At 39.9% G+C, this 20,800-nt stretch overlaps 1 protein-coding gene and 1 long non-coding RNA gene across 2 annotated transcripts; both read left to right on the forward strand.

Annotated features, from left to right (window-relative positions):
• The first annotated feature begins 1,416 nt into the window (after nucleotides 1-1,416).
• acat1 (acetyl-CoA acetyltransferase 1) lies at nucleotides 1,417-15,107 on the forward strand. Its single transcript, XM_038292308.1, has 12 exons — nucleotides 1,417-1,554; nucleotides 2,256-2,303; nucleotides 2,386-2,503; nucleotides 2,656-2,751; nucleotides 4,779-4,879; nucleotides 6,900-7,043; nucleotides 7,126-7,276; nucleotides 7,350-7,445; nucleotides 7,533-7,646; nucleotides 7,732-7,796; nucleotides 12,475-12,632; nucleotides 14,779-15,107. Exons 1-12 carry the CDS (start codon nucleotides 1,504-1,506, stop codon nucleotides 14,897-14,899), a joined length of 1,263 nt encoding a protein of 420 aa, XP_038148236.1. The 5' UTR covers nucleotides 1,417-1,503; the 3' UTR covers nucleotides 14,900-15,107.
• Nucleotides 15,108-19,429: 4,322 nt separating this feature from the next.
• LOC119788045 lies at nucleotides 19,430-20,072 on the forward strand. Its single transcript, XR_005281415.1, has 3 exons — nucleotides 19,430-19,611; nucleotides 19,764-19,830; nucleotides 19,926-20,072. It is a non-coding gene; the product is annotated as an uncharacterized LOC119788045 (long non-coding RNA).
• Nucleotides 20,073-20,800: the final 728 nt, after the last annotated feature.

Consider the following 20,800-nt stretch of genomic DNA (forward strand, 5'->3'; position numbering starts at 1 on the left):
GCAAAGATGGTCAAGAGGACTTGACATCCACCCCATCCAGTTAAAGTCGATACATCCATCCATCTTCTCCCACTTATTCCATCAGGATCCCGGTGGGGCTGGTGCCTATCTCCGGCAGTCTATTGGCGAGAGGCAGACTACACCCTGGACAGGTCACCAGTCTGTCGCAGGACAACACAGAGACATACAACCATTGAAACACACACTCACACCTAAGGACTATTTAGAGATGCCAATTAATCTAAAGGTCATGTTTTTCGAATGTGGAAGAAAGCTAGAGAATCCATACATGCACAGGGAGAACATAAAAACTCCATGCAGAAAGGCCCCAGGCCAGGAATCAAACCCATAACCTTCTTGCTGCTAGGGAACAGTGCTACCCACTATTCCACTGTGCAGCCCCAGTTTTCAAAACTTTTCACAGTTTAGTTATTCTTTTGGATTGTTTTTGCCACACCTTAAGACTAGGCCTAAAACCTCTATTTTTGAGTTCTCCTCAGCTATCTCTATAGTTATACTGCTATAGTCGTAGAGTGCTGGAGGACATGGGGACCCCTTTTCATTAATCTGGCTCATTCTATCTCTATTCTCCAATTCTGCTGTATTTACTAGTTCAACCCCTAACTGTGCTCCCCTTCATCCCTTTTGGAATGAAAACTTGCTCAGTTTACCTGCTTAACCCATCTGTCTTTCCTAAACAGAGTGACCTACAGTATAGAGCTAGTTTACTGCAATCCTTTAGTACATAGTCATGCTTTATTTCTGCTTCTATATTACTTTTGTATGTCTTATTTTTTTCTTTGAACCCCCAGTCAGCCTTGGCAGAAAGCTGCTCACAGTGAGCCTGGTTCTGCTGGAAGTTTCTTTGTGTTAAAAAGGAGATGATCCTTTCCACTGTTGCTGCATGCATGCTTGGTGTGAGCGATTGCTGAAGAGTTAATGACGCAATATAAAACAAATGTCTACTTTCCCCATATGCTCTGGATGCATCAACTAGTTTTCAATAGATACGTAAAAAATATATATATTTTACCAATCTGACTGGATGATCAGATAGAAATGTTCCTGTGAAGAGCTTTGAGATGACGTGTTGTGCTTTGGTGCAAAATGAATAAACCGAATTGAGCTTTAAATAATAATATAATAATATAATTTCATTATCACAAATTCTGATGTTCTCTCTGCAGTTTAAACATGTGTTAATGTACATTTTAATACAATAAAGCAGCACCTTTTATTATTTCTAATATCAAAAGATAATCGCCATTAAGAAAATCAGTCTTTCTTTTTTACTAAAACTAAGATAAATACTGAAAATCTCAAAGGAACGCTGATTTTTTTTTTAAATTTGATTTAACTACAACAACCATAATGCATCGCGACGATGACGTTAGGGTTAAACACACCCCTCCCTCTGATTGGCTAATGTGGGATTAACCCTTTGCAGGGCACTGTGTGACTTTAAGCTAGCTTCTATTTGTGAGTCCTTTTCTTGAGTCCAAAATGTCCCCCAGCAGACTGCTAAGCATGCAGGCTCAGACCTGTAAGCGCCTGGTAAGTGACAGGTACTACGTTGATTGTATGCTAACAAAGATAAAGTCATTTTAGCAACATAATGGCTTTAGAAGCCCGGAAGAGGGTTCAGCTGTGCTAAATGTTTGTCCTTGGCCAAACTTTAAAGGTCTGCAGCAGCAGCAGGGAGGCTCACCTTCTTTAATTGCATTTATCCTCATCATTATTAGATGATAAAACAGCATTAAATGAAGGTAAACTACCTGACAGCTGTATTAACCTGAGAAACACATTTAGAGCCCAGGACCCCTTGATAGTGAAGTTATCGTCGGATTTGAAGCTCCCAGTTTTTCTTTTGACCAGTGAAATATTTTACAATATTGAGTACATTTGGACCAAAGTCGATTTGTTCTTCATGGAAATGTTAAAACTGGTCAATCAGATGATCCACTGAATCATTTTCCCTCATGATCTAAGTTGGGTTGTGGAGGTTCTGCAGAAGGTGGAGACTTTTTCCTAATCTAGGTCAGACAGTAACATCCACAGTATGACATAAGCTATAATAAAAGCTTTTATGCATCAACTTTACACAAGTGCTAAAGGTCAGACTCAGTGTTTTGCTCTATTTATCTTGCTGGTTATTTTTAGCCTGTAACTAATAAAACCTCAGTTTTTACAAGTTTCATCAATCATAAACTATTAATTGCTATTGTGAATTTTCATGCTCCATCTTGTCATTATAGGCTCACAAATACCTTGCCAGAACCTACACCTCACGGCCTTCTCTAAATGTAAGCACACCTGCAGCATCATGAACTATTGTGTTTGGATCCTTCTTTTAATGCCCTTGTGTTTCTCATTTGACGTCTGCAGGAAGTGGTCATTGTCAGCGCAGTCCGAACGCCGATGGGCTCCTTCAAAGGCACCCTGGCAGCTGTTCCAGCCACCAAACTGGGCTCTGTCGCTATCAAAGGGGCCGTAGACAGAGCAGGTGTGTCTAGACGGTTGGTTCTGTCTAACGCTGGTTTATAGACTTTGGCCTGTAAATTCTCATCAGGGCGTCTTTCAGAAAAGAAATCCTGAAACGAAGATCTCTGCATTAAAATTAGTTGGTGGGTTGATTTTTGTTTTGCGACTTTTTAGGAATTCCTCCTGAAGAAGTGAAGGAAGTTTACATGGGTAACGTGCTCCAGGCTGGAGAGGGTCAGGCTCCCACCCGACAGGCCCTGCTTGGAGCTGGTAGGATCCTGTTGCTACTCCTTAACAAAACGGAGAACAAACTACTGAAATACCGTATTTTCACGACCATAAGGCGCACCGTACTAAAAGGCGCACTCTCAGTTATGTGTCCCATTTCTGTATTTAACACACACATAAGGCGCACCGGACTATAGGGCGCGTTTTTTATATACCGGTACATGTCCTCTACTACCTTTAAATACCTCTACTGCGTATTTAAAAATACAGCGGGGGCAAAACTGAGTATGTTTGTTCTTTATTCATGTATTTATTACAAAGTATTAATCAAACCTGGGAGCTGGCCGTGAGACAGACACATCGCAGATGACAGAGCGCTGTGATCACTCCTAAATTAACTTAAAATCCTGAAACCTGCCGACGGAATATGTTCGCTTTTATTACCGGTATCCTGGTGCCTGCAGTTTAAATTATTTAGATGAAAAACACCTGCCAGCCACCGCGGTGAACCCGGAGACTACCCGGCCTAGAGGCTGCTGTTGAAGGGATTCCTGCTGTTGGTGTACCGCTGGTATGTGGGGGTCTGAGCGCCTCCGACAGAAATAGTATAGGCAGGATAATAATCTGGATGAACTAACTGCAATTATTAAGTTTTCAGGTGGACTTTCTCACTTAAAAACATATTAAAACTACTTTATTCCCACTGATTACAGCAAATATAGCTGCAAGATTTAGATTATTTAGATGAAAAAACACCTGCCAGCCACCGCGGTGAAGAGGAGGAGACCCGCCCAGAGGCTGCTGTTGAATTAAGTTTTCAGGTAGAAAAATAGAGCGGGAGCAAAACTGAGTATGTTTGTGCTTTATTCATGTATTTATTACAAAGTATTAATCAAACCCATCAAAGTCATCATCCTCTGTTTCTGAATTAAACAGCTGGGCTAAATCAGACATGCCAATTTCCCCTTCTTCACTGTCAGAGTCACTTTCCGTGCAGCGCAGCTCCTCAGAAATAATGCCGGCTTTTGCGAAAGCTTGAACAACAGAGCCAGCAGACACGTTAGTCCAAGCATCTACAATCCATCCGCAAACGGTGGCGTAACTTGCCCGTCGCTGCCTTCCACTTATCCTGAAACTGTGGTCTCCGTCTGTCATCCATCGCTCCCACGCCGCTCGCAGCCTTACTTTGAACGGCCGCTTCACACCGATATCGAGCGGTTGAAGTTCCTTTGTCAGACCCCCGGGATAACGGCGAGCACAGCGTTCATTTAATTCACCTTTTTTTTTCACATCGGCTGTGAGATGGGCACGCAGCGATGGTGATGCGTGGAAAAAACCACCTGGTCTCCTCACATACACCTGCCTCAGCCACGCTTTCATCATCTCCTCATCCATCCAGCCTTTTTCATTTGCCTTAATATCATATGTCATCAGAGCGCTGTGTCTGTCTCGCTGTCAGCTCCCAGATCAGCTTCTCTGGTTGGTTGATGCGGCGCGTCCAGCAACAAAACTTCAATTTTTCCATCTGAGCAGCAGCAGCGCGTTGGCGGTGCGTCAGATGCTTAAACGCTCCCGACGCGCAGCGCCTGCAGCTCATAACGCGCTGCGGGACCTTTTGCTGCGCCTATACGCGCGTCAACCATTGCCTTTGCATGTAAACACGCTGCTTCTGCTGCACCTGCTGGGTCCGGTTCACACCGATGTCGAGCGGTTGAACAGCGAGCACAGCGTTAATTTGTTTCCCCATGTTTTTCACATCAGCTGTGAGATGGGCACGCATGGAGTTACATATTAACAGCGATGGTGATGAGTGGAAAAAAAACACCTGGTCTCCTTACATTCAGCCACTCTTTCATCATCTCCTCAATGAGGTGGTCTCAAAAGTCACAGTTACAACACACATAGGGCGCACCGCACTAAAGGGCGCACCGCACATTTTGAGGGAAATAAAAGACGTTTAAGTGCGCCTTATAGTCGTGAAAATACGGTAACAATAAGTTAAAAGTTGGAGAATTATTGAGAGAAACATTTTCTTTTTCTATTAAATGAAAACCTATTTGGTTCTCCAGGCCTGACTCTGGGGACACCTGCAACAACCATCAACAAAGTGTGCGCTTCTGGGATGAAGTCTATCATGATGGCAGCACAGAGTCTGATGTGTGGACACCAGGTGATGCACCCTAAGGACACCATGAAGGGATTTCATTTTTTATCAAGTCAGAATTCTACCAAAGGGCACACATGAAAGAATAATTTTAAGTTTTAGTGAAAACACTCACATGTAAACTACTCTACATGCACGTTTTGAACATTTCATGCATGCAGACATTGTTCCCAACTTGATGCTTTTTTTGCTAAATTTAGTAACTTTTCAGACCTCTCTAGCACCTTCATTTCAATAACGCACATAGTGCGTTAATGGAGATCTATACCCCTTTCCCACTGGCTAAAAAAGTCGTTTAAACCCGGGAAAAATTGGCTTTTAGTGGCCTTTGGAACAGCTTACTGACGTGTCTACCTGGGTCAAACGACTTGTCAAGTGACCCGCGTTTAAATTGTCAAGTGATTTACTTTGCTGTGCTATTCCCACAGTTGAAGGCTTGTACCAAGCAGAACATTAAACTGGGTTCTACTCAATGACCAAATTGTTGTTCAAAGCGCTGCGAAGGCCTATTGTTTCCTCTTATTTTTATTCTTGTGTTATTCACAGTTAATCATTATTAGTAGGTAAAAAAAACCAAGACAAAACCAAGCAAAACAAACATTTACTATATTGCACATTGTTTGTAAGAGTCAGTTCTGAGAAATTTATCATTGAATACATTTATGAAAATAGACTGTGGTTTTACCTTTAAGTTAAGACCCTTTACTTTTTATTATCATAAAAATGCATCAAAAATATTAAAAGCATTTTAACCACGGAAGGAAATTTAAGCAGGTTATTGAACCTCATAGATTACATGAATTCCCAAACATTAACGGTGAATAACCAGTCAGTGATTTTTTTTTTTTTTTGCACATTTGAAATACTTCGCACAGCTCTTTGAAATGCCCGAGTAGAACGGCAAGACTTTTTATTTCTTGCTGCAGTCCTTTTGGTCAAACCAGAAAATTCATCTTAACTTATCGTGATTGATTGCACGCGGTTAAGCTGCATGCTCACGTTCAAACAGCTGATGTAAAAATGGGGTGTTAGCCACAACAAAAAATTGCCTCGGCTCTGATCAGCCCTCTAAATTACGTGACACCATTGAACGCAACATACGGACGTCAACACACCATGTCAGTCGCTTCTGATCTAACAAGTAGAAACAACTCTATTTACATTCGATAAACATGGAGCAGCTCTGGTGAGAGGGATTCAGACAGATAATAGAATGAAACAATAAAGCACACTGACTTTGCGCTGGCTTCCTTCCATGTTGGTTTACGGTTTAGTAAAGTCATCATTAAATAACTTAGTCTTACACAGTCTTGAATGTATGCTGACAGTAGTATCCATAGGCTAGGAAATAGTTAAAGTTAAATCCTGACAGTAGCTTAGCTTTTTATATTGAGGAAGCTTAAATGAACTCTTGGTTTTCTTTTGTGTTTATAAAACTGACAGATATCACTGCTGGATATGAAGTCAGAGATGATCTTCTCACGAGAACAGCTATTAGCCTGGAAATGCTTTGCTGCTACACAGCCAGGAAGAAAACCGTCTGAAGAGACGGGTTTATGGAAAGGTAGCCAATCACAGGCAGCAACTAATGAAAAAGCACTATCGGCTATTCTAAAAGTCACTAGAATGTCACTGAAGATGGTAAACTTAGAGCGATCAGGGCTTTTGTTTTTCCTCCAAAGACTCCAAGCACAGAAAAATGTCGGTAGATTTGTCAATAGTCGATTTTTTTGAAAAAAGTTGCAACTGGGGTCTAAAAAGCTGTCAAATAAAGCAACTAAATCACAGCAGTGCAGATGGTTGACTTTGTTCAGTCGGTTTCACCCTCACTGGGATAAAGGTTGACAGGAATGCACAGATGCAGATTCAAACGTCAGAGGGAGAGAATCTACAGGAGCATAAAAAGCAAGCAAGGACTGCAGAGATGGAGCAGCGATTATATCACCTCCTGATGTTCCCCATAACACCTGCTGGACGCAGCTTCAGTAGAGTCACTCCTCTCAAGTGTTTCCATGTATGTCTTCAGGATGTGATGGTGGCAGGAGGCATGGAGAGCATGTCCAACGTGCCTTATGTGATGGCCAGAGAGGCGCCGCCGTATGGAGGAGTGAGGATGGAGGACCTCATCGTCAAAGATGGCCTCACAGACGTCTACAACAAGTTCCACATGGTAATAAACAAAAAAATGAAAAGAAACCTTCTCACTCTTCCATTGTTCGGCCTCAGGATGCTGCAGTGTGTAACTTCCACAGGGCAACTGTGCAGAGAACACGGCAAAGACCTGCAAGATCAGCAGAGAGGAGCAGGACGCCTACGCCATCAGCTCCTACAGCCGCAGCAAGGCAGCGCAGGAGTCTGGCGTGCTGGCAAAGGAGATCGTTCCAGTTAGCATTCCCCAGAGAGGTGCAGCAGCTGAAACATGTCTCCATTCTGCACAGAGAGTGAGGATAACACTGATGCGTCTGCGCTTCTGTAGGCAAACCAGATGTGGTGGTGTCTGAGGACGAGGAGTGGAGAAGGGTGGACTTCAGCAAAGTTCCCAAACTGAAGTCAGTCTTCCAGAAGGAGAACGGTACAGATAATGATTTTGTTTTTCATTGCATTAGTAATCTTTGAACTACCACTCTTTGTTGTTCTGATGAGTTCTGGTTGTTTTCAGGCACAGTGACGGCGGCCAATGCCAGCACCCTGAACGACGGAGCAGCTGCTCTGGTTTTGATGACGGCAGACGCTGCAAAGAGACTCAACGTTTCTCCTCTGGCCAGGATAGTCTGTAGGAGCTAAACCCTGATAAGAGCTTCACTCTAATAATGATCCTTTATGGGCACGCTCTGATTATCATTCTTTCTTCCTCATAGCTTTTGCTGATGCAGCCGTTGCACCCATTGATTTCCCCATCGCTCCGGCGTATGCGGTACCAAAGGTGGGTGAGAGACGCCCGTTATGCAGCAGCTGGTCAAACAGAAAAGATATTTAGAACAGAATTCTCCTTTTTAGGCTCGTTAGGATGATCCCTGATAGTAGGAATATATTTAGTAACAGAGGAAACGAAAACTCCTCTTTAACTCCAGACTTGAACTTAATTTGGTGTTGAGATACAGCAAACACTTAAGAAATAACAAGGTTTCCATGGGTCACTCAAAAGCATTAGAAGTCATTAAATCAATTTATTTGAAATTGAAGCATTGGATGGGATTATATCCATTAAATGTGATTCATTAAAATCCATAAAATGTGATTATCAGTAGCATTAGAATTCCCTTGATTAAAAAAAAAAAAAAACATATATATGTTTCTTAAAAGAGTTTCAACATATATGTTTTGTCAGAAATATTTTGTTCCTAGTAGTGACTCAAGGGAAAAGGCGTGAGCCGACCTGCTTAAAACTTTTTATAACTCTCTGGTGACATCAGACCTCATCTACACTGTTGTCTGCTGGGCCCCTGGCAGCGCAGAGGGGGACAGAAAGAGACAGAACAAACTGGTGAGAAAAGCCGTTTCTGTCCTGGGCTGCAGTCTGGACTCAGTGGAGGAAGTGGCTGAGAGGAGGGTGCTGTCCAAACTTACAGGTGCTGGTCATAAAATTAGAATATCATGAAAAAGTAGATTGATTTCAGTAATTCCATTTAAAAAGTGAAACTTGTATATTATATTCATACATTACATACAAACTCATATATTTCAGATGTTTATTTTGTTTAATTTTGATGATTACAAATGACAACAAATGAAAATCTCAAATTCATCATATCAGAAAATTAGAATATTACTGAAGACCAATAAAAACAAAGGATTTATAGAAATGTTGGCCAACTGAAAAGTATGAACATGAAAAGTATGAGCATGTACAGCACTCAGTATTTAGTTGGGCCTCCTTTGGCCTGTATTACTGCAGCAATGCGGCGTGGCATGGAGTCGATCAGTCTGTGGCACTGCTCAGGTGTTATGATAGCCCAGGTTGCTCTAATAGTGGCTTTTAGCTCTTCTGAATTGTTGGGTCTGGTGTATTGCATCTTCTTCTTCACAATACCCCATAGATTTTCTATGGGGTTAAGGTCAGGAGAGTTTGCTGGCCAATTAAGAACAGGGATACCATGGTCCTTCAACCAGGTACTGGTAGCTTTGGCACTGTGTGCAGGTGCCAAGTCCTGTTGGAAAATGAAATCTGCATCTCCAAAAAGTTGGTCAGCTGCAGGAAGCATGTAGTGCTCTAAAACTTCCTGGTATGTGGCTGCGTTGACCCTGGACCTCAGAAAACACAATGGACCAACACCAGCAGATGACATGGCACCCCAAACCATCACTGACTGTGGAAACTTTACACTGGACTTCAAGCAACGTGGATGAAGTGCCTCTCTTCTTTTCCTCCAGACTCTGGGACCTTGATTTCCAAAGGAAATGCAAAATTTACTTTCATCAGAGAACATGACTTTGGACCACTCACCAGCAGTCCAGTCCTGTTTCTCTTTAGCCCAGGCAAGACGCTTCTGACGCTGTCTGTGGTTCAAGAGTGGCTTGACACAAGGAATGCGACAGCAGAAACCCATGTCTTTCATACGTCTGTGTGTGGTGGTTCTTGAAGCACTCACTCCAGCTGCAGTCCACTCTTTGTGAATCTCCCCCACATTTTTGAATGGGTTTTGTTTCACAATCCTCTCCAGGGTGCGGTTATCTCTCTTGCTTGTACACTTTTTTCGACCACATCTTTTCCTTCCCTTCGCCTCTCTATTAATGTGCTTGGACACTGAGCTCTGTGAACAGCCAGCCTCTTTAGCGATGACCTTTTGTGTCTTGCCCTCCTTGTGCAAGGTGTCGATGGTCGTCTTTTGGACAACTGTCAAGTCAGCAGTCTTCCCCATGATTGTGTAGCCTATAGAACTAGACTGAAAGACCATTTAAAGGCTTTTGCAGGTGGTTTGAGTTAATTAGCTGATTAGAGTGTGGCACCAGGGGCCATCAATTTTGAACCTTTTCACAATATTCTAATTTTCTGATATGATGAATTTGAGATTTTCATTTGTTGTCATTTGTAATCATCAAAATTAAACAAAATAAACATCTGAAATATATGAGTTTGTATGTAATGTATGAATATAATATACAAGTTTCACTTTTTAAATGGAATTACTGAAATCAATCTACTTTTTCATGATATTCTAATTTTATGACCAGCACCTGTACATGCATGATGGACAACACCTTCCACCATCTGCACCAGACTGTAGAGTAGCGGATCAGCTCCTTTAGTGAAAGACTTCTACACCCGGTTTGTAAAAATGAGCGCTACAGCAGGTATTCATCCCTGCTGAAACCAGACTCTACAATGCAGCACTACAACGGCAATAATTGTGCAATATATAATGTGCAATTACTTTTTGATACCCAGTGCAATAACTGTTTCCCTATATTTGGCACCCAGTGCAATAACTATATATATATAAATATAAATATCCATCTATATAAATACCTTTGTAACCACCTTGTGCAATAATCCAGTGTAATAATCCTACTATAAAAGCAAATAAACTGTCATATGTGGACGCACTGTATATACTGTATATATATCTCTCATGCACCTTTTCCTTCCTTCGGCACCTCCTTTTTTTCCCCACTATTTGAGCTGATTTAATGAGTAAATTTCTCCATTGTGAGATCAAATTTCAAAAGGAGTGGCTCTAAAATGAGGAATCCGGGACATGGATGCAGCCTGTCAACCGTAAAGATGACATTTAGTCAGGTCCGCAGTAGCTGGCGCCACTTTGAACTTGTCTTTGAGTGATATTTGGATTCAATGCAACACTGCATGTGGAGCTGCTGTGGTATCTGAACAAAGCCGTGCCTCGCCGCTCACGCTGCTGATGAAGGTTGCTTTAAATAGTTCCAGGCAACGTTTCCAGATTCAGAAATAGCCAAATCTTTCAGAAACCTGTGGAAAATAAATCTAAAACACTTATTGTTAAAATGCTAACAGAGTCTAATACTCTAAGAAAGATGTACAGGGATAAATGTAGTGAAGTGAAAAATGTAAAGTCAGAACTGGAATTGAAAGCAAACTAACTGAGACACATGAATTAATCCTCTTTAAAAAAAAATGTATGTAGCATATCTTTTTGGATCCAATGTTTTTCATTTCATTTTTAGTGCTGTTAAAATCTTCTCATTGCCCTTTAGAATACATCAATTTTTCATCATGATATTAAGATTATTTCCAATGGCATTAAAAAGCATTGAATTTGAGTTACTAATTTCTGTATAAACCCCAAATTAGAAATAAGTGCTGCCTCTGTTAGCAAGCTGCCTCAGTAATAACTCCATTTTATTTCTAGAGGCAAGAAGAGTTAAAGGTAGATCATCTGTGGGAAGAGACTGACTCAAGTATCTCAGCTTATTCCCACCTGCAGGAAGCTGTCATGGGAAAACTGAAACTGGGGGTCAGACGTACTTTCTATAGAGAGAAAGGAGCAGAAAGGAAAGTCAAACAATGCGCAGCAAATTACTGATATCTGGAGCATAGAAGGAGAAGCGTGAAGGAAAATACTCCCCTATGTTGCTGCTCATTTGTTCAGGAAAAGGAGACGGACTGATTTCCTTGGATCAAAACTTTGACAGATTAAAAAAAAAAAAATAAGCTCAGCTTGACTCCATTGTTTAATTAGTCTGGGATTAAAGGTAGTAATAATGGCCGCGTTAGTTACTGCTTCAGTGTTTCATTGAATGAGTGATCTATGAACTTTCACATACAGAACCGGTTATGTTACAGTAAAGGAAATTGAACAGAGCCTGATATTAGCTGGATCAATCAAAGCCATCACCTCTGCAGGGATCAGAGAATCGCCTACATGACGGCGATCAGCTTATTGGAGCTGAAATGTGGGCGGGTGTTCAACAGGCCGTTAGCACAGACCACGATTCAATGGCACCGTTTCTAATGAGATCTCTAAATTTTCCTGTGATTCCAGGAATCTTTAGAAGCTCCTCACATCATGTAAACTGACAGCTGCCGCTCACATTTTGCTCTTCACGTCGTTCACTTCCTGTTTCACTTTTCACCATAATATTTATTATAAACAAAGAAAAATATCTCCATCTATATTTGCGGCTCATTCACGGCTAAACGCTGCAGTGTTTGCAGATGTGAATGGAATTAATCATTTCATTCATTCATATCAAGCTTCTTCTTTTTCATGCTAAAACTCCCTGTTGTATTTTAGAATCAGATAAAAGGAATGTTTCCTAGATTCTTTGGCATTTTACATAATTAAAAAGTAACTTCATGGTTGCTTTGACCAATAACTAGCAAATTCTACTTGTAACTAGTTACTTTGTGCAGTAATAGCTTTTTGGGAGAAGTAACTAGTATAACTGGGAAGGAAGTCATGGCATTAGGTCACATAAACATATTGGTTTGTAAATTGGCTGTTTTTGGTCTGATGGCCTCTAGCTGTCGTTCTCCATGAAGCTATGTTTGTAAATTGAATTTAAAAAATGTTTTTGTCTGATTCAACATCAGCCTGTAAGTAGTGGTCCTGTCTATTTTTTTACAGGATAGATATAAAAATCTAGTTTTAACGGCATGTTTTGCACCTTTTCTCGGTATGAAGGCGCTTGATGCAGCCGGACTGAAGAAGGAGGACGTGGCCATGTGGGAGATTAACGAAGCCTTCAGTGTGGTGGTGCTGGCCAACATCAAGATGCTCGACATCGACCCAGCGAAGGTCAATGTGAATGGAGGAGCGGTGTCTCTGGGTCACCCAATCGGGTAACATTTCCTCACACTAAAGAGAAATGACACAGTTTTAGGGGGCTCTGTAAACCAGAACCTGCTCTATGATTCTAGCTGTACAGAAGATGAGCTTCAGAATCTGTCCACCTCCAAAGAGTTCTGGGTTTCTGTTGTTAATGGAGGAATAACTCATTTGACTATAAATGCATCCAGTAAAGTCAGCTAGCTCTTCTACTATTAAACCAGGATATTTAATCAAATATTGCAGCCCATTAGTTTTCCAGAATGCTAAGTATAGACTGGTCCACAGTGGCTGAAGAAAGTCTCACAAACCTCCATAAACACACTCAAGCCCATTCATTTTCCTTTACTTCTGAAAATATAAGATTTACTCCTTTTCAAACCTCTACAGTGACTCTTATTCTTAATGTGCTGCAGTTTCAGTCATCTAAATGTTACTTTGATCCAAATATTTGGCATCATTTGGCAAATTCTATCAGTCATATTACATTTATAGGAAATTAAGAAAATACTTTTTCTAAGTCATTGATCTATTTACTCCAATCTAGTTGTCATGTTTTAATGCTGCCACTAGATGGCAGTATTGTAGTGAATTGTTGGCATAATACTGACATGGGAGCAGCTGCTTTGAAAACCCTGATGGTGAGTTGAGGCCGCAGGCAGCAGGTAGTTCCCTGCTCTGCGTTTCAGATGCAGTGTTTACATCCTGCACGCATCATCAAGGAGGTGGAGCTTTAGCCGTGTGAAGCTGCCACCTCACTGACATGAAAAAGCTCAACAATTAGACTAAATGGTTATTGCTTCTTAATGCAGGTTTGTGCATTTTAAATGGTAATTTGGGAAAATAAATGAAAATCTTATTTGCTGCTGTTGTTTCAGAGATATTAAAGATGATTCTTTTTCACCCAGAGGTCAACCCCCCCTTTAAGTTCTGAGACCAATCTAAATCATCTAGCCTGCTTTTTCAGTGCGGCTTCATTTCTGCAGGTAAAAACCATCCTTTGTGCTGATTTGGTTTTTAATTAATATTAATATTTTTAATTATGGTCAATTATGTCACCATCCCAGCAGACGGTAGTGCTGCGCGTGTGTCCTGAAATAAAGTTCTTGCATAACATCACATGTCATTCCTGAATATAACAGTGGGCATGTTTACCTTAGTTAGTGGCTGGAATGATTGTTTAATATTTAGTTCATCTCCAGCCTCTCAGACTGTTTGCTTTTGGCTGACCGTTACCCCTGGCAACCCCATGTTATGTCCTGTCAAGGTCTTGCTGTCTGTCAGCATTTCACAGTAAAAGCACAGATGAAGCTTAACCTCACAAACATGAAGAACTTTTGAATTGCATCAGAGAGACTATAATTTTTTTTAAAAGCCCCAAAAGCTCTGAAAAAAAATCCACATTGGTTCGTACAGACATAGCCCCGATTGGGTGAAACTCCCACCTCAGAAAGCCACCTAAATATCTATTGAGAGCATTCCTTATTTCTACCTTTGTTAACATTATTTTCTAAATTTTAAGTGAATAATGGTTCACCTACAACCATTAGATACCGTCTCACGATTTCATAGAAAAGTTCAGCTGGTTTTACTTTTAGCAATCACCGCTCCTCTCTCAATGTGGTGCTGCTGTTTGACTCCTCAGCTCTAGCTAGTAGCACAAGGTGAGGGAGGAGCAGTGAAAGCCCTCACCGCCTGGTTTGGAGAGGAATTCTACGTGAATCCACCACAGGCCACCACCTCCGCTGTGAACGCACCATTAAACTTACCTGTCTTACGTATTTGTCCCTATATTTTAATGTTCAAATGTAAAATAAATCTACATACGATTTAAGGATGCTTCCCAGTCAAGCAGCTGTAAATAATCTTGGATTGCATTCTGAAAACTGATCTACGGGCCATAAATAGCTGCTTTTCTGGCCTTTTGAAAATTACAACAGAGAATAATGAAGAGAACTGAAATGAATGAGTATTGAAGAGGAGTAAACATTCCTGCTTATGCATTTCCAGAAAACAACTTTCTAGATGCTGTTTGTGTAGCAGGAGTGGCATCGTCAGTCACTTCGTTAATGTAGATATTAGTTTAGATATTTTATTATTGATATTTATCAGACCACTTTGAATAATTTTTTGTTACAGAAATGGCTTTTTATTTTTCAGGATGTCCGGAGCACGGATTGTGGGTCACATGGTGCACAACCTGAAATCTGGTCAGTACGGACTGGCAGGAATCTGCAACGGAGGGGGTGGAGCCTCTTCTATTGTCATCCAGAAGCTGTAGGAAAAGCAGACAGGAAGCAGTGCAGTGCTAATTGTTTGTTCTTCATGTTTAGGACATCAAAATGGGGCCTTAACAAACATAATGTAGGACTTGACTCCATTTGCTGTCATGCAACTCCAGTGATCCTAACACTCCTTAGTTTGTCTCATCCAAATCTCCTAATGATGTTTATCTGTGAAAGAATAAAATTAAATAGTTTTTCAAAGTGCTGCGTTGTTTTGATTGAAAAGGCCAGAAATATTTGTGTTGCAATTTATAAATTCACCACTAGGGGCCGTCAGCGTATGGCTCCGTTTTAAACGTGGACTTCAGAAGGAAAAAAAGGGGAAAACAAACAGTATTCTGAGCATGAGGATGTATGAAATACTCTCTCACTCTACGGAAAGAGGAAAACATAATAAGCTGTTACATTAAAAAAGTAAAGTATTCATAGAGTAAAGTATTTACTCTATGAATACTGTAAGAAATTAACTAGTTTAATTCAGATCCAAATATTAGTTCTAATGAAGCAAAGATTCTGAGCTGCTTCACCTCTCTGCTGTACGGAAGCAGAGAGCGGTCATATTAGACTTCTTTGCCTTCTTGAGATAATGACATAACTATATCTCATTATCACGATTAAACCATTGTTTTCTTGAGATAAGATAATTATGTTATTACAAGAAAACAGTTGAATTCTTGAGATAATGAGATGATTAACATGTAAGAGTAATGAATGAGGCTGGCCAACAGCCCTGGATTCCCAGTCCATCCATGCCTGCGGGGCCCGTGGTTGTGCATTCGGATTACTGCGCGTGCACAAATAATCAGTTTTTTATTTTTACTTTTCATTCATTGTCAGGACGTGGTGGATGATTGGATTACATGGAATAAGGTAGAAACCAATCAGATTATTTGATTGAAAATCTTTAATCTGGACTCATTTTAGGGGTTAATGCATCTTATACAGGTGCTGGTCATAAAATTAGAATATCATGAAAAAGTAGATTGATTTCAGTAATTCCATTTAAAAAGTGAAACTTGTATATTATATTCATACATTACATACAAACTCATATATTTCAGATGTTTATTTTGTTTAATTTTGATGATTACAAATGACAACAAATGAAAATCTCAAATTCATCATATCAGAAAATTAGAATATTACTGAAGACCAATAAAAACAAAGGATTTATAGAAATGTTGGCCAACTGAAAAGTATGAACATGAAAAGTATGAGCATGTACAGCACTCAGTATTTAGTTGGGCCTCCTTTGGCCTGTATTACTGCAGCAATGCGGCGTGGCATGGAGTCGATCAGTCTGTGGCACTGCTCAGGTGTTATGATAGCCCAGGTTGCTCTAATAGTGGCTTTTAGCTCTTCTGAATTGTTGGGTCTGGTGTATTGCATCTTCTTCTTCACAATACCCCATAGATTTTCTATGGGGTTAAGGTCAGGAGAGTTTGCTGGCCAATTAAGAACAGGGATACCATGGTCCTTCAACCAGGTACTGGTAGCTTTGGCACTGTGTGCAGGTGCCAAGTCCTGTTGGAAAATGAAATCTGCATCTCCAGAAAGTTGGTCAGCTGCAGGAAGCATGAAGTGCTCTAAAACTTCCTGGTATGTGGCTGCGTTGACCCTGGACCTCAGAAAACACAATGGACCAACACCAGCAGATGACATGGCACCCCAAACCATCACTGACTGTGGAAACTTTACACTGGACTTCAAGCAACGTGGATGAAGTGCCTCTCTTCTTTTCCTCCAGACTCTGAGACCTTGATTTCCAAAGGAAATGCAAAATTTACTTTCATCAGAGAACATGACTTTGGACCACTCACCAGCAGTCCAGTCCTGTTTCTCTTTAGACGCTTCTGACGCTGTCTGTGGTTCAAGAGTGGCTTGACACAAGGAATGCGACAGCAGAAACCCATGTCTTTCATACGTCTGTGTGTGGTGGTTCTTGAAGCACTCACTCCAGCTGCAGTCCACTCTTTGTGAATCTCCCCCACATTTTTGAATGGGTTTTGTTTCACAATCCTCTCCAGGGTGCGGTTATCTCTCTTGCTTGTACACTTTTTTCGACCACATCTTTTCCTTCCCTTCGCCTCTCTATTAATGTGCTTGGACACTGAGCTCTGTGAACAGCCAGCCTCTTTAGCGATGACCTTTTGTGTCTTGCCCTCCTTGTGCAAGGTGTCGATGGTCGTCTTTTGGACAACTGTCAAGTCAGCAGTCTTCCCCATGATTGTGTAGCCTATAGAACTAGACTGAAAGACCATTTAAAGGCTTTTGCAGGTGGTTTGAGTTAATTAGCTGATTAGAGTGTGGCACCAGGGGCCATCAATTTTGAACCTTTTCACAATATTCTAATTTTCTGATATGATGAATTTGAGATTTTCATTTGTTGTCATTTGTAATCATCAAAATTAAACAAAATAAACATCTGAAATATATGAGTTTGTATGTAATGTATGAACATAATATACAAGTTTCACTTTTTAAATGGAATTACTGAAATCAATCTACTTTTTCATGATATTCTAATTTTATGACCAGCACCTGTACCTGTTACAGGTGTAACATCGGGGCTGTTCAAAAAACACCTGTTGCTGAGGCGCCAGAGGGATTGTCTAATTCCTTATGAATCACAATTCGAAGCAAATCATTAAACCAACAACTTTGTCTTGTTACCTAAAGGTTAAACAAAGGATTATTTACAGAATTACACGTTGAGGTATTGAAGGATGTAATCAGTTTTAACACGCACCAATCATCTCATTATCATGAGAAAACAGCTTTCGTTATCTTTAGATAGTGAGGAAATTTACTTGTTTTATCGAGAAAACCACCATGAAAAAGTATCAGAGGGACACGACCGCTCTCGGCTTCCATACTGATTAATGGAAAAGTGGGATTTTTTTTTAACTGAATTTTTTTTGTTCCAACATTTCCTCTGCTTTTCCTCATATGGCCTCAAATTTGTACTACAAATTTGTACTACAACTGATTTTTAGATCTGTTTTTGCTGTGAAGACCTTACTGGTCTGAAATCCTGATGACTTCTGTTTTTATTTGTTTCAATGAAACATTTATTTTAAAGTTATGTTCAATAAAAACTGACCTCATGCAGAGTGATGTGGAAACACTCCCATTCCATGCTGCTAAAGTCTCCATGCTTTAATAAATACATTTAAAAAAATGAAGCAGTTTTTATGGGATGACCAAGGCTCTACGGAAAGAATCTTCTTTCATTGTGAATGTTTTCCAGGTACGTTTATCTGAAATATGGTGCATGTTTGAGAGAGACGCTGCGAGGAAGTGGTTATGGTGTAAAGCCTTTATTTTTTCTTACTGACTCTTTGTTTTATACTGATGTTTCTGGTGTTTCATCACGTAGGGATCACTGCGGCCATTTTTTCAAACCGTGTGCAGCTGATAGAGAGTCAGAGAAGTTCATCATTTGCTGATTAGTTTTTTTCATGCCTTTCTGGGTCAGAGCTGCCTTTCCTTTTTTCCCAGGCTGATAGATATATAACCCTATTATAAATTTAAACCCACCCTTTTCACTAATAAGTTGTTTCCATAGACTCAAGATCATAATAAATGACTCCTGGGTTTGTTGCCTTTTTAATACTCTGCTGCACCTATTTATGAATCATTATTATTATTTAATCATAATAATATAAGTTATTTAGAAATATGTCTATAGGTTTTATGATGGTGAAGATTTTTATTCATCCAGGTCATAGTCATTCCAAAATATTAAAAAAAAAAAGCAATTCACTGGGCTTTATTTCCAAGTTTGAATTGAAAAAGCTTCCTGGACAGGAAGTGAAAGTCTTAAAAGTTGGAAACAAAGTCCAGTGGTTTAACTTTTTTGGCATGTCTATAGGTTATTTATATATATATATGTATATAAGTTCCACCAAAAATAACTCTGTCAACTACTTTATTTCTAAAAGAATCCATTACTGTGACAAAGTTCTGTGCATATAAAACAAAAAAAAACAAAAAAAAAGTAAATTTCCATTAGAAGAAACAATAAAGCCATAAAAAAATAATCCTGTGTTAAAAGTGTTTTTGTTTTGTTTGACGTCATTTCTAAAAGCAAACCCAGTTCTGACCACAAAGCAGGTGGAACTATTTGCTCTTGAGCCTTTCATGACTGCTGCCAGCTTTTATTTTCCTCTGTATCCCATTTAAACACTGAGTTAAACTTTAACTTGATCTAAAAGCCCTTTAGTCCACCAGGGAATTTAGAACTTAGTCACATGCTTATTTTAAGCGCACAGGTAAAAACAATCCATGTCAAATCAACATTTTAGACCTAATAATATCCATTATTTGTATTTTACTATGACGTCCGGCCTCCTCTGAGAAACAACAGAATTATTACCATCAAGCTTTTAACCCATTCCCTTCACCTATCAGTTCAGAACAAAAGCATTGATACATCTTATAAATTCCTTCCCACATTCGTTTATGTGATTATTTATTTCCCCGGGTGTTGTAATGACCTGGGTTGGACGTCAGACTGATTTGTGTGCACAGTGGAGAAAAAAGGTGTGGTTCCAGCTCCTACAGTAGTAAAGGGGACCGACCCTGCGACAACAGAGCTGAAGGGAAGACACAGCGAGCACTGAGAGAATTTAAAGCCCTTTTTTTTTTTTATAAGTTTGAATCTTTTACATTCTAAAACAGGAGGACCTTAAATCAAGAGCAGTCAGTAAGTTTGGATTCATTTATCTCTGGGGAGTTTCAGGTAATTACCGTTAGTGGATCAACCAGTTATTGGTGAGAAATGAATTATCAGTAACTGGTTGATCCACGATGCAAAGGTTTGGCTTATGAAGCTGATGTTTCATGTAACGTCCTCAGACTTCCTACAGGTCTAGCAGGGTTTCTCCTGGACAGTGAAACAAGTTTCCTCATGTTTTCTAATCAGGTAAGTTTTACATCAAAGTAGCATCAGACATATGACTGAAGTTATTTAGATATGTTCTGATCAAGTTATAACTCCGTGTTTTCCTTTGTTTCCAGGCAAACCAACATGTCTATGACAACTCAGGGTTTCAGAATGACATGGGAAGACCCCTTCAGACCCTCAGCCACGCCGCTGCTCCTGAATACATCAACACCCAGCAGACTTCATCATTTCCCCCTCCGCAAAACAAAAAAGGTACAGAAACATTTGATTTAAAACTTTTGAATCACTGCCTGGAAAGATACGGTGGATGAATTGTAGGTTGATACATCAAACCAGATGGGTGGACATACTTTTATTTAATTATACCTTTTGAAATCATGTTCAGTAAGGCTTTTAAAAACAAGTCCTTGTTTTCATTTAACAAACACATTAAAATATATTTCGGCAAGTTTTTAATATTGTCAAGGGATTGTTCATAAACAACAAAGTCTCTTTTGAAGTGACTTAATAGTAAAGTGACATAATCTGTGTATACTGTAACGTATTAAGGCAGTTTCCTGTAAAGATCTCAGATGTTTGTTAGAGAACATTATGGGACAAGCAACATTATTATAACCAAAGAAAATACGAAGAAGCAATGCAGGATCCTTTCTATAGAAATGGTATAATGCCTCACCTACTGAGACTCGGTCCTCCACCTAAACTGACAACTATTAGTCCTTCACTCTAATCTAGCATTAATGGATCAGTAGGAACAATGGTGCGGTTGTTTGAATAAAGGACTGTTTTCATTGAACACCATGTTTCCTAATGGACTCCAGGACGAATAGCAACAGCTGTGGCTCATTGAACCGCAACTAAATAAATAGGAATTAATTCATAAATATATCAATATATAAATGAATATGAATAGATAAATAAATGGATAAATAAATATATAAACATCAACTAAGGCATAGCAAATATGTAAGTGGTGCTGTAAGACAAA

This window comes from Cyprinodon tularosa, unplaced genomic scaffold, assembly GCF_016077235.1.
Source record: "Cyprinodon tularosa strain WSP-4 unplaced genomic scaffold, ASM1607723v1 ctg31, whole genome shotgun sequence".
Taxonomy (NCBI): Eukaryota; Metazoa; Chordata; class Actinopteri; order Cyprinodontiformes; family Cyprinodontidae; genus Cyprinodon; species Cyprinodon tularosa.

Coding starts and splice junctions, on each gene's coding strand:
- acat1 (XM_038292308.1), top strand. CDS start 1,504: ATGTCCCCCAGCAGACTGCTAAGCATGCAGGCTCAGACCTGTAAGCGC. Junction 2,504..2,655: donor AGGGGCCGTAGACAGAGCAG/GTGTGTCTAGAC, acceptor GCGACTTTTTAG/GAATTCCTCCTGAAGAAGTG. Junction 7,647..7,731: donor TCCTCTGGCCAGGATAGTCT/GTAGGAGCTAAA, acceptor TCTTCCTCATAG/CTTTTGCTGATGCAGCCGTT.